Source organism: Chelonoidis abingdonii, chromosome 23, assembly GCF_003597395.2.
Source record: "Chelonoidis abingdonii isolate Lonesome George chromosome 23, CheloAbing_2.0, whole genome shotgun sequence".
NCBI classification, from domain to species: Eukaryota; Metazoa; Chordata; order Testudines; family Testudinidae; genus Chelonoidis; species Chelonoidis abingdonii.
The window spans coordinates 23,320,989-23,342,679 of NC_133791.1; the positions used below are offsets into that span (position 1 = coordinate 23,320,989).

General features: G+C 50.1%; 1 protein-coding gene across 3 annotated transcripts; it reads left to right on the forward strand.

Annotated features, from left to right (window-relative positions):
* Positions 1-326: 326 nt before the first annotated feature.
* LOC116828016 (zinc finger protein 620-like) lies at positions 327-9,915 on the forward strand. 3 transcript variants are annotated; one of them, XM_075060185.1, is made up of 5 exons: positions 327-546; positions 3,942-4,161; positions 5,645-5,771; positions 7,745-7,858; positions 8,200-9,915. In XM_075060185.1, exons 3-5 carry the CDS (start codon positions 5,738-5,740, stop codon positions 9,015-9,017), a joined length of 966 nt encoding a protein of 321 aa, XP_074916286.1. In that variant the 5' UTR covers positions 327-546; positions 3,942-4,161; positions 5,645-5,737; the 3' UTR covers positions 9,018-9,915. The 3 variants fall into 3 exon arrangements, with proteins under 3 accessions (XP_074916286.1, XP_074916287.1, XP_074916288.1); XM_075060186.1 differs by having other exon boundaries at positions 332-546; positions 8,203-9,915; XM_075060187.1 differs by lacking the exon at positions 7,745-7,858 and having other exon boundaries at positions 333-546; positions 8,203-9,915.
* The last annotated feature ends 11,776 nt before the right edge of the window (positions 9,916-21,691 follow it).

Consider the following 21,691-nt stretch of genomic DNA (forward strand, 5'->3'; position numbering starts at 1 on the left):
AAAGATGGGTACAATGTTTTTCCATCTCCAGTCTTCACCGTTCTCCTGGCATTCTCAAAGATAATTGGTAATGGTTCCCAGATTGCGTCTGCTAATTCCTTGAGCTAAGATGAATTTAATGGCTGACTTTAATATATCCAATGTATCTACCTATTTTTAACCAGTTCTTTCCCTATTGTGGTGTCTGTTTCTTCCTCTTCTTCGTTAATAATAATTACCTGAATAATTAAGGACAACCTGGGGAATTATAGACCAATCAGCTTCTTTTAATTCCCTGGAAAGATAATGGAACAAATAATTAAGCAATCAGTTAGCAAACACCTAGAAGATAATAAGGTGATAAGTAACAGTCAACATGGATTTGTCAGGAGCAAATTGTGTCAAACCACCCTAATGTGTTTTTTTCTGACAGGATAACAAGCTTGTGGATAGAGGGGAAGCGGTAGACATGGTATATTGTGACTTCAGTAATGCTTTTGATGCTGTCTTGCATGAGCTTCTCCTAAACAAACTAGAGAAGTACAGCTGGGACGGAACTACCATTAGGTGGGTGCGTAGCTGGTTGGAAAACTGTCCCCAGAGAGTGATTCTCAGTGTTTGAGACTCAAGCTGAAAGGGCATCTCGAGTGGGGTCCCACCGGGATCAGTTCTGGGTCCGGTTCTGTTAGATATCTTCGTCAGTGATTTAGATAATGGCACAGAGAGGACACTTAAAAAGTTTGTGGACTACACCAAGCTGGGAGGGGTTGCAGGTGCTTTGGAAGATAGGATTAAAATTTAAAATGATCTGGACAAAATGGTCTGAAGTAAATAGGAAGAAATTTAAGAACACAAGAACGGCCGTACTGGGTCAGACCAAGGGTCCATCCAGCCCAGCATCCTGTGTGCCCACAGTGGCCAGTGCCAGGTGCCCCAAAGGAGTGATCTCTCTCCTGCTATCCATCTCCACCCTCTGACAAACAGAGGCTAGGGACACCATTCCTTACTCATCCTGGCTAATAGCCATTAATGCGCTTAACCTCCATGAATTTATCTAGTTCTCTTTTAAACCCTGTTATAGTCCTAGCCTTCACAACCTCCTCAGGCAAGGAGTTCCACAGGTTGACTGTGCGCTGTGTGAAGAACAACTTGCTTTTATTTGTTTTAAACCTGCTACCCTTTAATTTCATTTGGTGGCCCCTAGTTCTTGTTATATGGGAACAAGTAAATAACTTTTCCTTACTCACTTTCTCCACATCACTCATGGTTTTATAGACCTGTATCATATCCCCCCTTAGTCTTCTCTTTTCTGCTGAAAGGTCCCAGCCTCTTTAATGTTTCCTCATATGGGACCCGTTCCAAACCCCTAATCATTTTAATTGCCCTTCTCTGACCAAATAAGGACAAATGGAAAGTGCTCCACTTAGGAAGGAACAATCAGTTTCACACATACAGAATGGGACATGGCTGCCTAGGATGGAGCACTGCCGAAAGGGAGCTGGGGGTCATAGTGAATCACAAGATAATATGAGTCAACAGAGTAACCCTGTTGCAAAAAAAAGCTCACTTGATCCTGGGCTATATTAGCAGGAGTGTTGTAAGCAAGACAGAATAAGTCATTCTTCTGCTCTCCTCTGTGCTGATTAGGCCTCAGCTGGAGTATTGTGTCCAGTTCTGGGTGCCACATTTCAGGAAAGACTTGGAGAAAGTTCAGAGAAAAGCAACAAAAATGTTGAAAAGTCTATGAGGGAATATTGAAAAACTTGGGCGTGTTTAATGTGGAGAAGAGAAGAGAGGGGACATAACAGTTTTCAAGCGCGTAAAAGGTTGTTACAAGGAGGAGGGAGAAAAATTATTCTCATTAACGTCTCAGGATGGGACAAGGACAAGGACAATGGGCTTAAATTGCAGCTGTGAAAGTAGAATGAATTATATTGAAAAAATAAGACTGGATTAAAGAAATGTTGTATGTACCTTTAAGTAGAATTGAGAAATGTTGAAATACAGGTGCCAGGAAAAGAAACATTAGGCATAAACAATGGTGTTAATGGTGAAACATTAAGAGAAGATCGGTAATAGTTAGTAAGGAAATAAGATATGCATGGCTAGCCCAGGTAAACTTATCACGTTCTGCTTCCTTTGTTATCTTGTTCAGTTCTCGCCCTTTTATCTGTATAAATAAGAGTTTGTGTCTTGCATGGTGCTCACATTATCTGGGTGTTAGTAGCAGAGAGCTGTGCTAATAAAACCGAGTGGTCTGACAAACTGTGAGTTCTGAGTCTAACTTTGACACAGCAAAGGTGGTTTATGTTGGACATTAGGAAAAAATTCCTAACTGTCAGGGTGGTTAAGCACTTTAATAAATTGTCTAGGGAGGTTGTGAAATATCGATCACTGGAGATTTTTAAGAGCAGGTTGGATAAGACACCTCTCAGGGATGGTCTAGCTAATACTTAGTCCTGCCATGAGTGCAGAGAATTAGGCTAGAGACCTCTCGAGGTCCCTTCCTATCATTAGGAAGCAGAATTCACCAAGCGTTGGATTGTTCACCCACTAATAGGGAACGTGAGCTGGGTTTAGACCTTCGTGAGACAGGTTAGTTTTATCCTAATGATGATGTGTTGTTGCAATGTGATTCTATGCTTGTGCTGTTCTTTTGTACTCACCCATAGGAATTTGTCTATGATTGAAATTTTTGTAGGATTCTTTTTATTGTCTCATTGTTAAAGAGCGCATAATGGAGCTGTACTGGCAGCTTACTATTCTTTCTGTCCTTCCTTCACATTGGGATCGTTTGCTGTTGCTCCTTTAGTCCTGTCTCTGAGAAACTGCCAGCTCTCCTGAGCTCTATTCTCCTTAGAATTTTGTTCACATGGCACCTTGCTGTGATGGGTTTGGCCCTTTGGGGTGTCACCTGACGTGCTGGGGTGCCACTGAGGCAGCGTGATCTGCCAGCCTGGATGCCCTTTACCTGGCCAGATTAGGCTCACGAGCCTCTTCCAGCCAAGCACGCGGCAGAGCCACGCCCAGCTTCACAGAGAGACAGATCCATTCTGGAAATATTCAGCTTTAGGGTCTTACCCCAACACTCTGGTGCCCACTCCCTTTAAGGGGTACAGACCCAAAGGTTTTATGAAAATCACCCCTTCCATCAATGTGGAGGGAGATATGCACAACTTCTCCTCTTCCCCCCCATTAGAAATTACATAAACTGGGTTATATTATAAACAAGAAAGAAGTTTATTAACTACAAAAGGGGAATTTTAAGTGAATGTAAGAGAGAACAGACAGAACAAAGCAGAATACACAAGTTAAGCTCAATCTACTTAAAAACAGGTTACACAATGTAATTTTTTACCCTAAATGTTATGAGGCAGGTTGCAAAGTTTCTGTGCTTCAGAGTTCCAGTTACGTTTCTGTTCAGACTGGACCCCTGTCTCCGTCTGGACTCCCTGCTGGCCTTGGCTTCAGGTGGCTTTAGCAGTCTTTCTTCTTGGGCAGACAGGCCACAGAAAAGAGGAGTCTCGTTTGCCTTTCTCTCCACCCTTAAATGGGATTTACACAAGATGGGAATCTTTTGTTTCCCAAACTTGACCCCCTGCCCCACCTTTCCCTTCCCATGGAAAGTTACAAGAAGTCCCAGGTAATGTTGAGTATCAGGTGACAAGACCACCTGACTCAGTAGTGTCACAGCGTCCATGAGTCAGTGGCAGTATGGAGCCTTTTCACAGTCCATTCTCCTGTCCTCCCACTGGTTAGTCAGCATCAACCCTGAAATGCCCGTCCCCCTGGTTACTACGTCTTTCTTCTGAAGCAAACGGGTGTCCCCAACACATTCCAAGAGCTCATTAGACACTTTGTTTGTTTGAATTCTTTTTCTAACAGGTATCTGGGTAGTTAAAGTCCCGTGTCCCCCCCCATTACTAATTGTGTTTTGAATATTTCTCTTATTTGCATGACAGTCGAGAACATCCATCTGCGAGGAAAGAGCCGGGGGGAATTGTGATGTGACGTGACTGTCCTGTTCTGACACGTCTCCTTCTTGCCCTGACAGGCTGCAGTGTCATGTCCCATCCTCCCAGGGAAGAGAGATGGCTGCCGTGGGGCCAGCTCAGGTTGGGATTATCGGGGAGTTGCTGGTGGACTCCTGTTGGCGGCAGAAGGGCAGTAAAGCCATAGGAGGTGGGTGGAGAAAGGGAGGGGGAGAGGATGTGACAAACCGGCTGGGATTAGTTTACGGTGGTGCCTACATTCTAGCAACAGCCCCATGGGATTTGTGGGTGGCAATTCCCTAATTTGTCAGTTGTCATGGAGTCCCCAGGCGATGCTCTGGAACTGCTCCATACGAGGGCAGTCAGGACTCTGGGGGAGCCTCCTCTCTCTGAGCAGACTGTCACCAGGCCTTCAACTTTCCTGGGTCTGACCTTGAGCATTCACAGCAGCCCCTTCCACACAGTGGCTTCCCACAGCGAGTCTGCCCAGGCGGGGTCCTGGGGAAGCCAAAGGGCCCTGCACCCAACTCCGCAGTGAGACGTGACTCTCAGCCAGCCAGTAAAACAGAAGGTTTCTTAGACATCAGGAATACGGTCCAGACCAGAGCGTCTAGGTACAGGAAACAGGAGCCCGAAGTCAGGACCATCACGGGAGGGTTAGGGAGCCCAGAGCCCAGTTCTGGGCCTCCCTCCATTTCCCCAGCCAGCTTGAAACTGAAACTCCCTCCAGCCCCTCCTCTGGCCTTTGTCTTTTTCCCGGGCCAGGAGACCACCTGATCTCTTTGTTCTCCAACACCTTCAGCTGGCACCTTGCAGGGGAGGAGGGGCCCAGGCCATCAGTTACAGGGAGACAGGGTGTTGGCCATTCTCTGTGCAGACACCATCACACCGGTCTCTAGGGCTCTGCAACAATCACACACCCTGGTCCCCACACCTAGATACTTAAGAAGGGCATAGGGGAAACTGAGGCACCCACACAGTATTCAGAGACAACATTAAAACCTTCCCACTTCGGCACAGTGGGCTCCTGTTGGCGGCAGAAGGACAGTAAAACCATAGGAGGTGGGTGCTTCTGGGGGTGGTCAGGAGGTGTGTGGGGGCAGGAAATACCCAGGGTGGAGAAAGGGAGAGGGAGAGGGTGTGACAAACCAGCTGGGATTTGTTTACGGTGGTGCCTAGATTCTACCAACAGATCCAAGGGATTTCTGGGTGGAAATTCCCTAATTTGTCCACCCTCCTGGACTGGGCTGGGGAAATGTACCAGCCTTCAATACTGGAGTCTGAATCTACTAGTCAGCGGGCAACCCCCAGTGAGGCCCGGGGAAGACACCCCACCCCATCCCATCCCATCCAACTGCTGGCACTGGGGAGGCTGTTGGGGTTTCTGCCAGGGGGCCTGTCCCTGGACCCTGCTGGGGGCTCCATCACCTGTATCAGCCTCTGGCAGGTAGGTGAGTGTTGAATGTTCAGACCCCTCCCATCTCTGTCTGCTGGAAGGGGCGAGGGGCTCTCTCTCTCTCTCTCCCCTCCCCCTGATGCCTCCTGGCTGCTCTGATGGGGAGGGAGTGGGATCCTGCCTGCCTGCCTCTCAGACTTCCATGTGATTGGCCCTCTCCCCTGTGAACAGTGGGGTTGTCACTGGGCAGCAGGTGCAGAGTGGGGGGCTCTTTCAGGGGCCGGTGACTTTCAAGGAGGTGGCTGTGTATTTCACCAGGGAAGAGTGGGCTCTGCTGGACCCCGCTCAGAGAGCCCTCTGCAGAGACGTCATGCAGGAGAACTACAAGAATGTGACCTCGCTGGGTAAGGATTCCCGTCCCTTCAGTTCTTAGAAGGGGAAATGAAGAGTTAAGGTTCACAGTACACCCTCAGCATTGCCCTGTTTCCGCGACACCCGGAAAGGCCAGTGAGACGCAGACCAGCTCTCGGCCCTCCCCTCTACAGAACACTTTGGGAGCAGAGCACAGGCGCAGGACAGCACAAACGCTGACACAGTCTCTTTGCTAAGGCAAAACTTGGGTTAGGTCCGATGTAGGGAACAGAAACTGCCTCCCCCCGGCCTGCGCTCAGATCCTGAGCCTACTGCACACAATCCATCTTGGACTTTCATAATGTCACCACTCCTTTACCCTTCCAATGAGGATTCCTTCTGAGTCCTTGCCTTCACTTACCCCTCACTGAGCCCCAGGGACCCCAGGCACATATGGCTCCAGCCTGCTGACAAACCTTGTGGCAAGAACACACCCTTGTACGCCTTTACTGATGCTGCCTACACCACTCCGCACTGAAATGAGGAATACCTCTTCCTTCCAGTTTCACATACACCTCTCTTGGTGTCACAGCTCTGCCAAGCTAGTCCCTCCACTGTTCATGTAAAGCTACAGCTGGCACAGTGCACGCTGCTGGAGTGCCTGTGAATAAATGCTGGTGTTCACATCTGAGGGACACAACACACAATGGCATGTCCTTAGTCCTTCCTTCTGTGAATCAATACATTTTAAGGGCAAGGGAAACTATTCGGTCATCTAGTCTGACCTCCTGTGTAATACGGGCCAAGAGATGTTGTGGAATCCTGGTCACTGGAGGTTTTGAAGTAGTTAAACTGATGGTCTGGTATACTTGGTCCTGCCTCACGGCTGGAGGATGGACTGACACCTTGAGGTCCTTTCACCCCGTGTGTTTCTGTGATTTTATGATTTTATGCTCCTAGCCCTTCACTTTGACCTTGTCTCCCTCTGGAGAATGGGGGCTTTATTTAGTAGGTTTTTTTAATTAAAAATATGCATGGGTCAGCTTCCCTCTCAATGTGCTTTGTTAGTCACTGGGTGTGAAGGAGTGAATTCCTCTCCTGGGATGGGGATGTAATTCCTGTTGAAGTAGCATAGGCCTGTCTCCATATTCATGGAAACAAATAGAGAACTGTCCGCGTATGAATGCAGCACACTGGACAATGCAAAGCCTCTCTCATGTGGCTGTAAATACCTACTGGCTGCAGCACCCCAGAAGAGACGGTGTTTATATGGAGTCTGAAATCACTGAGACTTGCTGAGGTGCCATCATGACACAAAGGGGTGCTGCCTGCAGAATGACCTGTCTCAGAGTGATGGAGCTGTGGGGAACACCCTTCCAAACAGCAAAGCCTCGGAAGTAGCACATATTGGGATATCTGCACTGCCTTTGGGAGAGACCCTCCCAATCTGGGTCCCCAGACTGGTCTTGGCGGCCTGTATGTAACTGCAAATATGTTGTAGATTGAGCTGGAGCTCAGTCTCTTAAGCCTGAGCTGCAGTCTCTACACCAGCAGTATGTGTACCCCTGGGGTAGGCAGAGGTCTTCCAGAGTTGCTACAGCAAAATCACTAGCCAAGTCAGTAAAATTGCATACAATGACTTGTTTATCCTGATCTATATAATATACACTGAAATGTAAGTACAATATTTATATTCCAATTATTTAGTTTATAACGATATGGTAAAAATGAGCAAGTCAGCAATTCATGGAGTGCAGTGACACTTTTGTATTTTATATCTGATTTTGTAAGCAAGTAGTTTTTAAATGAGGTGTAACTCGGAGGTACGCAAGACAAATCAGACCCCTGAAAGGGGCGCAGTAGTGTGGAAAGCCACCAGTCTACACAGCTATTTTTAACATGCTAGCACCTACAGTGGAGCACTCATAGGGAGACGCATCTCAAAGAACCATTGTTACTGCACAAGTTGAGTAACTTCTTCTTTTGCGTGTTACCTGATCTCACTGGTTTTCTTTGCCCTGAGCAGGGTTCCCACTTCCCAAACCCGATGTCATCTCCCAGGTGGAACGAGGGGAAAAGCCGTGGGCCCCAGATCTCCAGAGCTCAGAGGAAATAGAGATCCTGAGAGGCAGCTGCATGGGTGAGGGATCATTAAACCTACTCAGTGTTTGAAGGAAACAGCTGGGATTCCCAGAAAAGACCTTGTGAGGTCTCTGGGTTCAGAGTGGTCCTCAGCAGGTGTCCTATCCTCAGGGCAGATACTGTTATGGCTTCCTACCCATCCTAATTCCTGGCAGTAGTTCCCTCCCCAGACTTCCTTCTCTCTGAGTGTTTGGGTGGGAAATGGACGCAGAATTGATCCTCTCCTCTCTCCCCGTTGGAGAAAAATCAGGGACTGAATTTCCCCATCTCTAGCTACTGTCTTGGCTTGTTCCCCCCTTTTCCCTTCCGGTTTGTGAGGTTTTCCTTTTTCTGTCCCAGCAGGTGAGGGGATGGTGAGAGAGACTATGGAGCAGACGCCTCAGCAGGAAGAGGAGCAAGTGGAAGCACGTGGGGCATTGTTGCAAAGATGCAAAGGGAGTGTGTCCATGAGTTGTGAGCAGGGAAAAGGCTCTCAGGGGCAGCACAGGCCAGAGAAGTGGCAGGGAAACCAACCAGCGCAGAAAGTTGGAATATCCGTTAATTATCGGGAAACTCACAAAGACCTCAAGGAAGCCACGGCCCAGCAGAGAATCCTTACGGGAGAGAGAAATAACATGGGCTTTGAGAGTGGGAAAAAGTTCAGGAGACACTCACACCATCAGAGAATCCACACCGGAGTGAGACCCTATGGATGCTGCGAGTGCGGGAAAACCTTCACTGAGCGCTCAACTTTTATTCGCCATCAGAGTATCCACACAGGGGAGAAACCCTATGGATGCTGTGAGTGCGGCAAAACCTTCACTCAGCATTCAAATCTCATTGCGCATCAGAGGAGTCACACAAGGGAGAAACCCTATAAATGCTATGAGTGTGGGAAAACCTTCTCTTGGCACTCAGCCCTTATAAAACATTGGAGGATCCACACAGGTGAGAAACCGTACAAATGCCGTGAGTGCGGGAAAACCTTCATTGACAGCTCACACCTTACTTGCCATCAGAGAATCCACACACGAGAGAAACCCTATGGATGCTGCGAGTGCGGGAAAACCTTGGCTCGGAAATCTGGCCTTATTACACATCAGAAGATCCACACAGGGGAGAAACCCTATGAATTCCGTGACTCTTATGTATCACCAGAGAAGGTGCAAGGGAGATAAACACCATGAAAATCTTGTCTACGACTCAGGAAAGATTTTTTTCCCCGCTTTTCCTAATTCCAGCGTAGTGAATTTTAAGGCAGCATTTGTGGCATCTCAGCTCCCTCACCACTGGACACAACCTCCATCACTTTTCCTAGTCTAACCAATTTTGGAGCATCACGTTTATACTTTTCCTCCCACTGCAGTGATTGTTAGTCACCAGGTTCCCCCATTAGGTACAGATTGCCTCGTTCCCAGATTGCACTGGGTTCTGCTGAATAGCAGTTGTGTCTTGTACCCTTTTTTCTCAAGTAAATATAACAGAGAAGGAGCGGGGATAGAGGGTGTGATGAAGGGGGGATTTTCCCTTGTTATGCTGTGTGTGAGCCTATGTGAGTTTTACATGAATACTGTGTGTGCCTCAGTTTCGCTGTGTGCTGCACCAATACCTCGGTGGTGGGAATAGGGGTGTGTGACTGCGACGAAGTGGGAATGTTCTCATTGTTTTCTTTGAATACTGAGTGGGTGCCTGTGGCACAGCAGGGAGTGGGAAGTATTGACCTGGGAAGGTAGCAGGGGAGGTTTATTGGGACTGGCTGCATTGGGGATGGGAGACTTTTGTTGAGGGAAGCTATCTGAGCATGTAACATGAGGACTCAGGAGGGAGGTTGGAGCCAGGTGACACCTCTGCCCGGGAAACTGGACAAAGTCTGGGGGAGGAGCTGGGGGGAAGCTGGGTGAGAGGCTGGAGGGAGGTTCAGTTTGGAGATGGCTGGGGAAATTGAGTGAAGCCAGATGAGGCTCTGGTCTTCCTGCCTCTCCAGAATGGACCTGGCCGAGGGGTCCCGTTCTGTGTACCTACACGCTCTGTTTTAGACCATGCTCCTGTCATCTAATAAACCTCTGTTTTACTGTCTAGCTGAGAGTCATGTCTGACTGCAAAATTGGGGTGCAGGACCCTGTGGCTTCCCCAGGACCCCACCTGTGCGGACTCGCTGTGGGAAGCGCATGGTGGGGCAGGGGATGCTGAATGCTCTGGAGTCAGACCCAGGAAGGTGGAAGCTGCGTAAGCTTCTTGCCCTGGAGACAGTCTGCTCAGAGGGAGGAGGCTTCCCCAGAGTCCTGACCGGTTTCATAGGGAGCAGTTCCAGAGCATCACCTGGTGGCTCCGTGACACCTGCTAGAATTTATCTTCTCTACTTTCTACAGTTCCACCACTCAATGTGTCCTATCATTCAGGGTTTTCAGCCCTCTGTTTGTGGTTCCCAATTTGTTTTCTTTGCTCCTAAACAGTAATTTAGGGCCTGAGATGAAAGTGTCACAAACCTGGATGGACCTCAAATACAGTGAGATCATTTGGAGTTGAAATTCCAGTTTGCCAATGTGACGTTATTGATATAAACTGGGACCATATAGAACATGGGTTGCAACCAAGGTCCTGTAGTGGCACCAAATCCTGTGTAAAGGGGGTCATATAAGGTGTCTAAGACCAGGTTACGGGTTACTGGTTATGATTATGCTGTCTGTATGTCTGTATCATTTTTGTATTTGAAGTTATGAATATTGACTGTATACTGTCTGTATTTCAAACTTGTGCTGTGTTACTGGGAAAGATCCCAGACAAGTTGATGTTAGCCCTGCTTAGCCTGCTTGATGGCCCATTAAGGACCATCAGCTACACAACTGACCCATTGAGAGGAGGCGGATACGCCTTGTGACTCAGCAGGGTGTGCAGAAAATGGCCCATGTGACTGCAGACTCCATTTTGCTGTAAACTTTCCACATTAGGAACAAAGGAGTGTTCTTACACCTGGAAAAACCTATATAAGGCGGAGAGGCCTCATCTCCATCTTGTCTTCAATCCTGCTTCTTACCTCTGGAGGGAGTTTGCTACAAGCTGAAGCTCTGCACAAGGGACTGATGACCCATCCCAGCAGGGGATGTACTCCAGAGACTTGATTTGAACCGGCTGTTTACTCCATCACTACTACAAGCCTGAACTAAGAACTTTGCCATCATTTTATGTAATTGATTTCATTTAACCAATTCTAGCTCTCATCTCTATCTTTTTCCTTTTGTGAATAAACCTTTAGATTTTAGATTCTAAAGGATTGGCAAGAGCGTGATTTGTGGGTAAGATCTAATGTGTATATTGTCCTGGGTCTGGGGCTTGATTCTTTGGGATCGAGAGAACCTTTTTCTTTTACTGGGGTGTTGGTTTTCATAACCATTCATCCCCAGGACGAGTGGGATTGGTGGTGATACTGGGAGACTGGAGTGTTTAAGGAAATTGCTTGTGTGACTTTTGGTTAGCCAGTGGGGTGAAACCAAAGTCATTTTTGTCTGACTGGTTTGTTTTGTCTTAGAGGTGGAAAAACCCCAGCCTTGGGCTGTGACTGCCCTGTTTGAGCAATTGGTCCTGAATTGGCACTCTCAGTTGGGTCTCGCCAGAACAACATCCTCACAGCCAATGGTTGGCAAAGCCTGTTGTAGGACTCTTCCTACTGAGATGGGATTGTTTGCAGATGGGGAGGCTAGCTGGTTGGTTTGGTTTGGTTTTTTCCATTACCACGATGCTAGAACTTGTGTAAATAATATGACTTGATGATAATGAGAGAAGGAGGTTTGAACGGCTCAGAGGAGAATGCAATGGGAGAATCTCTTGTCCTGATTCTGAGTCGTCATATTTAACCTGCTCTGGAATTCCTAGTTCTATGGAACTGGCTGTATCTTGTGTGATGTGGATTTTTCCTCTTAAAGGAGATTGGGTCACATAAGCAGATATTAATTTTATTTGCCAAACTGTGGCTCAGGTTTATTGGGGACTTTGAGAAAATGCACATTTACTGAAATATTTCTTATTTTGTGTTTGCTTTTTCTCTGCTCCCTCCATGACAACATGGAGAAACTTCAAATTCAGTTCAGTCACTAGGAGAGACCACTCCCAGGTCTTGGACATACTAGCAACTGTTGTTAAATCTCCAGTCGGAAATGGGATGGGGGCTAGTTTACCAAGTTGTGCAACTAATTGAAGTGACTGCACACAATCACGCTGCTGCTCAGTTGTTTTAGGTCAGTATTGTCTCTGATGATCCAAGAAGAGAATTGCACAGTAAGTAACTAAGACCTGGGCAAAAGGCTCATGGATTTGTTTCCCCGAGGGGGTTGTGAAAGAGGCTTTTGTGCCAGGGAGGAGAATGTAACCCTTAACCTATTACAGAGAGGGAAACAAGCACGGTTGAGGCACAACAGTCACAGCAGGTGAAGGACCTAAATCCACACAGTGTAGAGGTCAAGCATAGGAGTTTATTACACACAGCATTGACGGAGTGTCACCTGGCTTATTGGGCTCAGAGATACTATCAGTCAATTGATTACAATAGAATATATGGATTTTCCATGTGTGGGGGAAAGTGACGGGGTTGGCAGTTCCGCACCCTGGGATAGGTTTTGCAGCAGGACAAGATAGCACATTAGCCAGTGGTTAACAGGTTACATAATGTCTCCGCCCATGATCTCAAGTTAGCAAGTTAACATTTAATTAATACTTGGATGAAATGTTAGTATAAAATATATTTGTTGAATTCTGATTTGGGGTCCATAGGAACGGAGCAACTCCTTTGATTGTCCAACACGTACATTCCTAGGGGTGAAAGCAAAGAAACAGTGAAAGTATATGGCAATACAGATTGTCCCCTTTGTGTTTTAAGGCAGGCATTGGTCCCTGGGAAGGGAGGTGGAAGGATGCCATATCTTATACTGACATGTACCAACTTTTCATAAACTCAAGGTTGGATTCATGGGAAGAACGTTCCCTACAGGAGAGACTGACACAATAGGAACAGGGATCCTTTGTTCAATTTGCAACTTTGAATACGACGCAATTCTTTAGTTCTTAGCTCCAGCACCTGGCAATTTGCTGAGCAGGCCTATTTTAGCAAAACATGATGATCTGTTTACCCCAGCTTTCTCTTAGCTAATTACTATTTGGAGTTTAGGCCTCTGGTTTCCAGACCAAACTCTGGACTTTGGGACTGGAAAAAAGCTGGCACAGTCCGTATACCAGGTTGTTACATAAAATGCACATGGTTTTTAACCCTTCACCAGGGAACAATACAGAAAATTGTAACTACATATAAAGCTAAGTTCTTCAGTATCTCAGTCATGCGTATCACGTGGGCAGCCTACTCTAAGGAGTAAGGATGTATTGGGATAGGCTCGTAGGGTTTTTTTAAATAAAAATGTGCGGTGGTGAACTGTGCATTCTGGCAGCTCTAACTCCAATGCACGTTTGTCTAACAGTGCCCCTTCATCTCTGTAATAATGAATAGAAAGATGCGTTTCTCCATTTGTACTGTCTCAACAGGCTTTTTTCCATCACACACTACTAAACATGTGGGAAGAGGGGGCAGGCTACTCCGCACGTACTGTGCTGGAGGGGAGCGATCCCAGGATTTTTGCAGGTACCCTCTTGCATTAGGTTTGCATTGCGATGTCACAGCAGGGCCAGGCGCTGAGCCGGTGGTGGGATTGAGGAGAAGGTGGTGAGGGAGGGAGGGTGTCTTTGCCTCCATGACTGATGGGCCTTTGTGGGTGGCGGGGTAAACGGAGGGTCTTGTGCTTTCTACCCCTGTGGAGGGAGGAGGCAGAACCTCAGAGCTGCCAGTGTGGGGTGAGAAATACAAGCTGGGACCTGCCCTCCGTCTGTGCAACAGTGAGTGTCAGAGAGAGCGTTGGTGATGGATGCTGCCAGGGGAGCAGCCAAAAACGCAGTGAGGAGGATGGGTGACCCCTGCCGGGACTGGGGACAGTAGGTTACGGGGGTTTCCTCAGCTATTCCCCCCCTCAGCTTTGCTTCCCCTGCCTGGTTTCTGTGCCTCAGTTTCCTCCTCTGAAACCACTTCAGCCCCCTAACCCCTCCCCCGGGGACATGAGCCCCCTATCCCAAATCCCCTCATTTCCCTGTATCCCCTTTACCCCTCCTGCCCAAGCTCCTCGCCCCATCCCTCACCTCCCCCCTCCTCCTCCCAAATCCCCTCATTTCCCTATATCCCCTTCACCCCTCCTGCCCCAGCTCCTCCCCATCCCTCACCTGCCCCCTCCTCCTCCCAGATCCCCTCATCTCCCCGTATCCCCTTGGTGGGTGTGATTGCGGTGTGATTCAGGTGTAATGGTGTGTGAATGGGCGTGAAGGGGTGTTATGGGGGTGATGGGGTGTCACTGGGGTGTGAGGAGGTGTCATTGGGGTGAAGGGGTGTAATGGTATATGAATGGGGCGTGAAGGGGTGTGAGGAGGTGTCATTGGGGTGGGAGGAGGTGTCATGGGGTGATGGGGTGTAATGGTGTGTCATTGGAGAGTGAGGAGGTGTCATTGGGGTGATTGGGGTGTCACTGGGGTGGGAGGAGGTGTCATTGGTGTGAATGGGGCATGAAGGGGTGTCATTGGGGTGTGAGGAGGTGTCATTGAGGTGATTGGGGTGTCATTGTGGTGTGAGTAGGTGTCATTGGGGTGATGGGGTGTCATTCGGGTGGGAGGAGGTGTCATTGGGGTGATGGGATGTGATTGGGGTGGGAGGAGGTGTCATTGGGGTGATTGGGGTCTCATTGGGGTGGGGGGAGATGCCATTGGGGTGTCATTGGGGTAATGGGGTGTCATTGGGGTGATTGGGGGGTCTCATTGGGGTGGGAGGAGGTGTCATTGGGGTGATGGGATGTGATTGGGGTGTGAGGGGGTGTCATTGGGGTGATGGGGTCTCATTGGGGTGGGAGGAGGTGTCATTGGGGTGCTGGGATGTGATTGGGGTGTGAGGAGGTGTCATTGGGGTGTCATTGGGGTAAATGGGTGTCATTGGGGTGGGAGGAGGTGTCATTGGGGTGTCATTGGGGTGAAGGGGTGTCATTGGGATGTGAGGAGGTGTCATTGGGGTGATTGGGGTGTGAGGAGGTGTCATTGGGGTGATGGGATGTGATTGGGGTGTAAGGAGGTGTCATTGGGGTGATGGGGTGTCATTGGGGTGATTGGGGTGTTAGGAGGTGTCATTGGGGTGATCGGGTGTCATTGGGGTGTAAGGAGGTGTCATTGGGGTGATGGGGTGTCATTGGGGTGGGAGGAGGTGTCATTGGGGTGATTGGGGTCTCATTGGGGTGGGAGGAGGTGTCATTGGAGTGTCATTGGGGTGATGGGGTGTCATTGGGGTGAAGGGGTGTCATTGGGGTCATGGGATGTGATTGGGGAGGGAGGAGGTGTCATTGGGGTGTCATTGGGGTGTGAGGAGGTGTCATTGAGGTGTCATTGGGGTGATGGGGTCTCATTGGGGTGGGAGGAGGTGTCATTGGGTGATGGGATGTGATTGGGGTGTAAGGATGTGTCATTGGGGTCGTTGGGGTGGGAGGAGGTGTCATTGGGGGGAAGGGGTGTCATTGGGGTGGGAGGAGGTGTCATTGGGGTGATGGGATGTGATTGGGGTGGGAGGAGGTTTAGGGGTTTTTTCGGGGCCCAGATACCTACATCCAGGCTGGAGGGGTCCCTGGGGGACTTAGGGGGTTTGTGGAGGGCACAAATACCTAGGTCCATGCTGTAGGGGTCCCGGAGCAATACTTACATCCAGGCTTCATGAGTTCCAGGGGGTTAGGCAGTTCGTGGGGGTCACAGATACCTCTGTCCAGGCTGGAGGGGTTGCTGGGGGACTTTGGGGGGTTGTGGGGGCAGAGATACCTATGTCGAGACTATAGGGGTCACTGGAGGCCTAAGGGTTTTGTGTGGGGCACAGATACTGACATCCAGGCTGGAGGGGTTTGGAGGGGCTTAGGCGGTTTGTCGGGTGTACAGATACCTATGTCCAGGCAGGATCGTCCCTTGGGGGCTTTGGGGGATTATGGGGGGCACAGATACCGACATCCAGTCTGCAGGGGTCCCAGGGAGTCTTAGGGGGTTTGGGTGGCAAAGATACCTATGTCCAGGCAGGAGAAGTCCCTGGGGATCTTAGGTGGTTCATTGGGGCACAGATAACAGCATCCAGGCTGTAGGGGTCCCAGGGCATCTTAGGGTGTTATGGGGGTCATAGATACCTACGTCCAGGCAGTAGAGGTCCCTGGAGGGCTTAGGGGGTTCCTGGGGTCACAGATACCTATATCCAGGCTGGAAGGGTCCCTGTGGGGCTTAGGGTTTTTTGGGGGGGCACAGATACCTGTCTCCAACTGTAGGGTTCCCTGGGGGCCTTAGGGAGTTTGTGGGGGGCCAAGATACCTACCACCAGACTGTAGGTGTCCCGGGAGGTCTTAGGGGTTCGGAGGATGGCACAGATACCTACATGCAGACTGGAGGGGTCCCAGACATCTTAGGGGGTTTATACGGGGCACAGATAACTTTGTCAAGGCTGGAAGGGTCCTGGGAGGCTTAAAGGTTTTGTGGGGGCCACAGAAATCTACCTCCATTCTGTAGGCATGACGGGTGGGCTTAGGGGGTAGTGGGGGTCACAGATGCCTACGTCTAGGCTGTAGGGGTCCCTGGGGGGCTTAGGGTGTTTGTAGGGGGCACAAATACCTACGTCCAGTCTGTAGAGGTCCCAGGGGTCTCAGGGGATTTATGGGGGGCACAGATACCTACATCCAGTCTGTATGGGTTCCTGGGGTGCTTAGGGGGTTAGGGGTGGTACAGATACCTACCTCGTGGCTGGAGGGGCCTGGAAGGGCTTATGGGGTTGGGTAGGGGGCACAGATACCTATCTCCAGGCTGTAAGGATCCTTGGGGGGCTTAAGGTTTTTTGAGGGGGCCTGGGTACCTCCATCCATTGTTCAGGTGTCCCGGGGGGCTTTTGGGGTTTCTTGGGGGGCACAGATACCTATTTCCAGGCTGGAAGTGTCCCGGGACGGTGTATGGTGTTTAAGGGGGGCACAGATACCTATCTGTAGACTGTAGGGGTCCTGGGAGGTCCTAGGTGTTTTGTGAGGGTCACAGATACCTACATCTAGGCTCTAGGGATTCCTGGTGGACTTAATAGGTTCGTAGGGGGCACAGATACCTGCATCCAGGCTGTTTGGGTCCCGGGGCTGCTTAGGTTTTCGGGACGGGCACAGATATCTATGTTCAGGCTGTAGGTGTCCCGAGGTGACTGGGGGCTGTAGGGGACAGAGATGACTTTGTCCCGGCTGCAGGGGACCTGGGGAGGCTTAGGGGGTTCATTGGGGGCAGAGATACATACGTCCAATATGTTGGGGTCCCAGAGGTCTTAAGGGTTCGTTGAGGGCACAGATACCTACCTCAATGCTGCAGGGGTTCTTCGGGGGCTTACGGGGATTCTAGGGGGCCAAGAACCTACATCAAGGCTGTAGGGTTCTTGAGGGAGCTTAGGGACTTCCTGGGGGACACAGATTCCTATGTCCAGACTGTAGGGTTCCCTAGGGGTTTAGAGGGTTGTGGGAGACACAGATACCTTCGACCTGGCTGGAGGTGTCCAGGCCGGGCTAAGTGGGTTGGTGGAGGGCACAGATAACTACATCCTAGCTGTAGGGGTGCAAGGGGGGCTTAGGGTTAGGTTTCTTATGGGAAGGGCACTTGGAGCTAGGATAAGAATTCCTATGATTAGTGCTTCTCACTCTAGTTTAAGGGGTCCTAAGGGTAGGGCTTCCCGCCCTAGGGTTAGGGTACCAATGGGTGGGGATTCCCGCCATAGGTTTAGGGTTTCTATGGGTAGGGCACTTGCAGCTAGGGTTAGGGTTCCGATGGGTAGGGATTCCCGTCATAGTTTTAGGGTTCCTATGGGTTGCGCTTCACGCCCACAGCTAGGGATCTTATGGTGAGGTCACTTAGAGCTAGGGTTAGGGTTCCTATGGTTAGGGGACTTGTGTTAAGGTTAGAGTTTTTAAGGGTAGAGCATTTGCAGCTAGGGTGAGAGTTCATAGAGGTAGGGCACTTGGAGCTAGGGTTATGGTTTCTATGGGTAGACCTTCCCGCCCTAGGTTTAGGGTTCCTATTGGTAGCGCACTTATAGCTAGAATCAGGGTTGCTATGTTTAGGGCACTTGGAGCTAGGGTTAGGGATTGCCTTCCAGCCCTAGGGTAAGGGGTCCTATTCTTAGGGCTCTTAGCGGTAGGGTTTGGGTTCCTATAGATAGGGCACTTGGACCTAGGGTTAGGGTTCCTATAGGTAGGCCTTCCCACTCTAGGGTTCGGATTCCAATGGGTAGGGAACTTGGAGCAAGTGTTAGGGTTCCTGTGGGTAGGGCACATCATGCTAGGATTAGGGTTCCTAAGGAAGGGCTTCCTGCCCTAGGGTTAGTGTTCCTATGGGTAGGGCACTTGGAGCAAGGGTTAGCGTTCCTGTGGATAGGGCACTTGTAGCTAGAGTCAGGGTTGCTATGGGTAGGCCTTCCCGCCCTAGGGTTAGGGTTCCTATTGGTAGGGAACTTGGAGCTAGGGTTAGGTTCCTATGGGTCGGGCTCTTGGAGACAGGGCTGGGTTCCTATCGGTAGGCCTTCCCTCAGTAGGGTTAGAGTTTCTCTGGGTAGGGAACCTGGAGCTAGGGTTAGTGTTTCTATGGATATGGCACCTGGGGCTAGGGTTAGGGTTTCTATGGGTAGGACACCTGGAGCTCGGCTTAGGGTTCCTATGGGTAGGGCACCTGGAGCTAGCTTTTGGGTTTCTATGGGTAAGGCACCAGGACCTAGGGCTAGGGTTCCTGTGGGTAGGACACCTGAAGCTAGGGTTATCGTTTCTATGGGTAGGGCACCTGGAGCTAGGGTTAGGGTTTCTATGGGTAGGGCACCTGGAGTGAGGGTTAGAGTTTCTAAGGGTAGGAATCTGAACCTAGGTATATGGTTCCTATGGGTAGGGCACCTTAAGTTTAGGTTAGGTTTCCTATGGGTAGGTTACCTGGAGCTTGGCTAAGGGTTACTATGGGTAGGGCACCTGGAGCTAGGCTTAGGGTTTCTATGGGTAGGGCACCTGGATCTAGTGCTAGGGTTCCTATGGGATGGGCACGTGGAGCTAGGGTTAGGGGTTCCATGGTAAGTGCAGCTGAAGCTAGGGTTAGGGTACCTATGGGTAGGGCTTCCCGCCCTTGGGTTAGGGTTTCTATGTGTAGGGCACCTGGAGCTAGGTTTAGGGTTTCTATGGGTAGGGTATCTGGAGCTAGGTTTAGGGATTCTAAGCGTAGGGAACCTGGAGCCTAGGGTTAGGTGTCCTAAGGGTAGGGCACCTTGAGCTAGACTTAGGGTTCCTCTGGGTTGGGCACCTGGAGCTAGGGTTAATGATTATATGGGTAGGGCTCCAGGAACTAGGCTTAGAGTTTCTATGGGTAGGGAACCTGGAGCTAGCATTAGGGTTTCTGGCTATGGCTCCTGGACGTAGGGTTAGAGTTTCTTTGGGTACGGCACCTGGAGCTAGGGTTAGGGTTCCTATGGATAGGGCACCTGGAGCTAGGGTTTTGGTTTCTATGAGTAGGGCACCTGGAGCTAGCGTTAGGGTTTCTATGTGTAGGGCTTCCCGCCCTAGGGTTAGGGTTTCTCTGCGTAGGGCACTTGGAGCTAGGGTTAGGGTTTCTATGGGTAGGACAGCTGGAGCTAGGGTTAGGGTTTCTACGTGTAGGACACCTGGAGCTAGGGATATAGTTTTCAAGGGTAGGGAACCTGGAGCTAGGGTTAGGGATCCTATGGGTAGGGCACCTGGAGCTAGGGTTAGGGTTTCTATGGGTACGGCACCTGGAGTTGGGGTTAGGGATCTCATGGGTAAGGCACCTAGAGCTAGGGTTCAGGTTTCTATGGGTAGGGCTTCCCGTCCTTGGGTTAGGGTTTCTGTGGGTAGGGCTTCCCGCCCTAGGGTCAAAGTTTTTATGGGTAGGGTATCTGAATCTTAGGTTAGGGTTCTTATGGGTAGGGCACCTGGAGCTAGGGTTAGGGTTTCTATCGGTAGGGCACATGGAGCTAGGGTTAGGGTTTCTATCGATAGGGCACCTGGAGCTAGGGTTAGGATTTCTATGGGTAGGGCATCTGAATCTTGGGTTCAGGTTTTTATGGGTAAGGCTTCCCGTCCTTGGCTTAGGGTTTCTGTGGGTAGGGCTTCCCGCCCTAGGGTCAAAGTTTTTATGGGTAGGGCATCTGAATCTTGGGTTAGGGTTCTTATGGGTAGGGCACCTGGAGCTAGGGTTAGGGTTTCTATCGGTAGGGCACCTGGAGCTAGGGTTAGGGTTTCTATCAGTAGAGCACCTGGAGCTAGGGTTAGGATTTCTATGGGTAGCGCATCTGAATCTTGGGTTAGGGTTCCCATGGGTAGGGCATCTGAATCTTGGGTTAGGGTTTCTATGGGTAGGGCACATGGAGGTAGGGTTAGGGTTCCTATGGGTAGGGCTCCTGGAGCTAGGGTTAGGGTTTCTATGGGCAGGGCACCTGGAGCTAGGGTTAGGGTTTCTATGGGTAGGGCACCTGGAGCTAGGGTTAGGGTTTCTATGGGTAGGGCACATGGAGATAGGGTTAGGGTTCCTATGGGTAGGGCACCTGGAGCTAGGGTTGGAGTTTCTATGGGTAGGGGTTCCCGCCCTAGCGATAGGGTTTCTATCGGTAGGGCACCTGGAACTTGGGTTAGTGTTTCTATGGTTAGGGCACCTGGAGCTAGGGTTTGTTTTTTTACGAAGAAGGGCACCTGTAGCTAGTGTTAGGGTTTTTATGGATAGGACTTCCCATCCTAGGGTTAGGGTTCCTATGGGTAGGGTACCTGGAGCTAGGGTTAGGGTTCCTATGGATAGGGCACCTGGAGCTAGGGTTAGGGTTTCTATGGGTAGGGCACCTGGAGCTAGGGTTAGGGTTTCTATGGGTAGGGCACTTGGAGCTAGGGTTAGGGTTCCTATGGGTAGGGCACCTGGAGCTAGGGTTAGGGTTTCTATGGGTAGGGCACCTTGGACGTAGGGTTAGGGTTTGTATGGCTAGGGCACCTGGAGCTAGGGTTAGGGTTCCTATGGGTAGGGCACCTTGAGCTACGCTTAAGGTTTCCATGGGTAGGGCTTCCACCCTAAGGTTAGGGTTTCTATGGGTAGGCCATCTGGAGCTAGGGTTAAGGTTTCTCTAGGTTGGGCACCTGGAGTTAGGGTTACTGTTTCTATTAGTAGAGCACCTGGAGCTAGTGTTAGGTTTTCTATGGTAGGGCAGCTGGAGCTAGGCTTAGGGTTTCTATAGGTAGGGCACCTGGAGCTAGAGTTTGGGTTCCCATGGGTAGGGCACCTGGAGCTAGGCTTAACGTTTCCATGGGTAGAGATTCCCGCCCTAGGGTTAGGGTTTCTATGGGTAGGGCACCTGGAGCTATTATTAGACTTTCTATGGGAAGGACACCTGGAGCTAGGGTTAGGGTTTCTATGGGCAGGACACTTGGAACTGGGGTTGGGGTTTCTATGCGTAGGGCAACTGGAGCTACGGTTAGGGTTCCTACTGGTAGGGCACCTGGAGCTAGGGTTAGGGATCCTATGAGTAGAGCACCTGGAGCTAGGGTTAGGGCTCCTCTGGGTAGGGCTTACCGCCCTAGAGTTAGGGTCTCTATAAGTAGGGCACCTGGAGCTAAGGTTAGGGTTCCTTTGGGTATAGCACCTGGTGATAGGTTTAGGGTTTCTATGGGTAGGGCTTCCCATTCTAGGGTTAGGGTTTCAATGGGTAGGGCACCTGGATCTATGGTTAGGGTTTTATGGGTAGGACACCTGGAGCTAGGAACAC

What these genes read in the sequence shown, in the direction of transcription:
- LOC116828016 (XM_075060185.1), top strand. Translation starts at nt 5,738, where the DNA reads ATGCAGGAGAACTACAAGAATGTGACCTCGCTGG. An exon ending in CAAGAATGTGACCTCGCTGG is followed by an intron (nt 5,772 to 7,744) that starts GTAAGGATTCCC and finishes TGCCCTGAGCAG; the next exon opens with GGTTCCCACTTCCCAAACCC. An exon ending in CCTGAGAGGCAGCTGCATGG is followed by an intron (nt 7,859 to 8,199) that starts GTGAGGGATCAT and finishes TTTCTGTCCCAG; the next exon opens with CAGGTGAGGGGATGGTGAGA.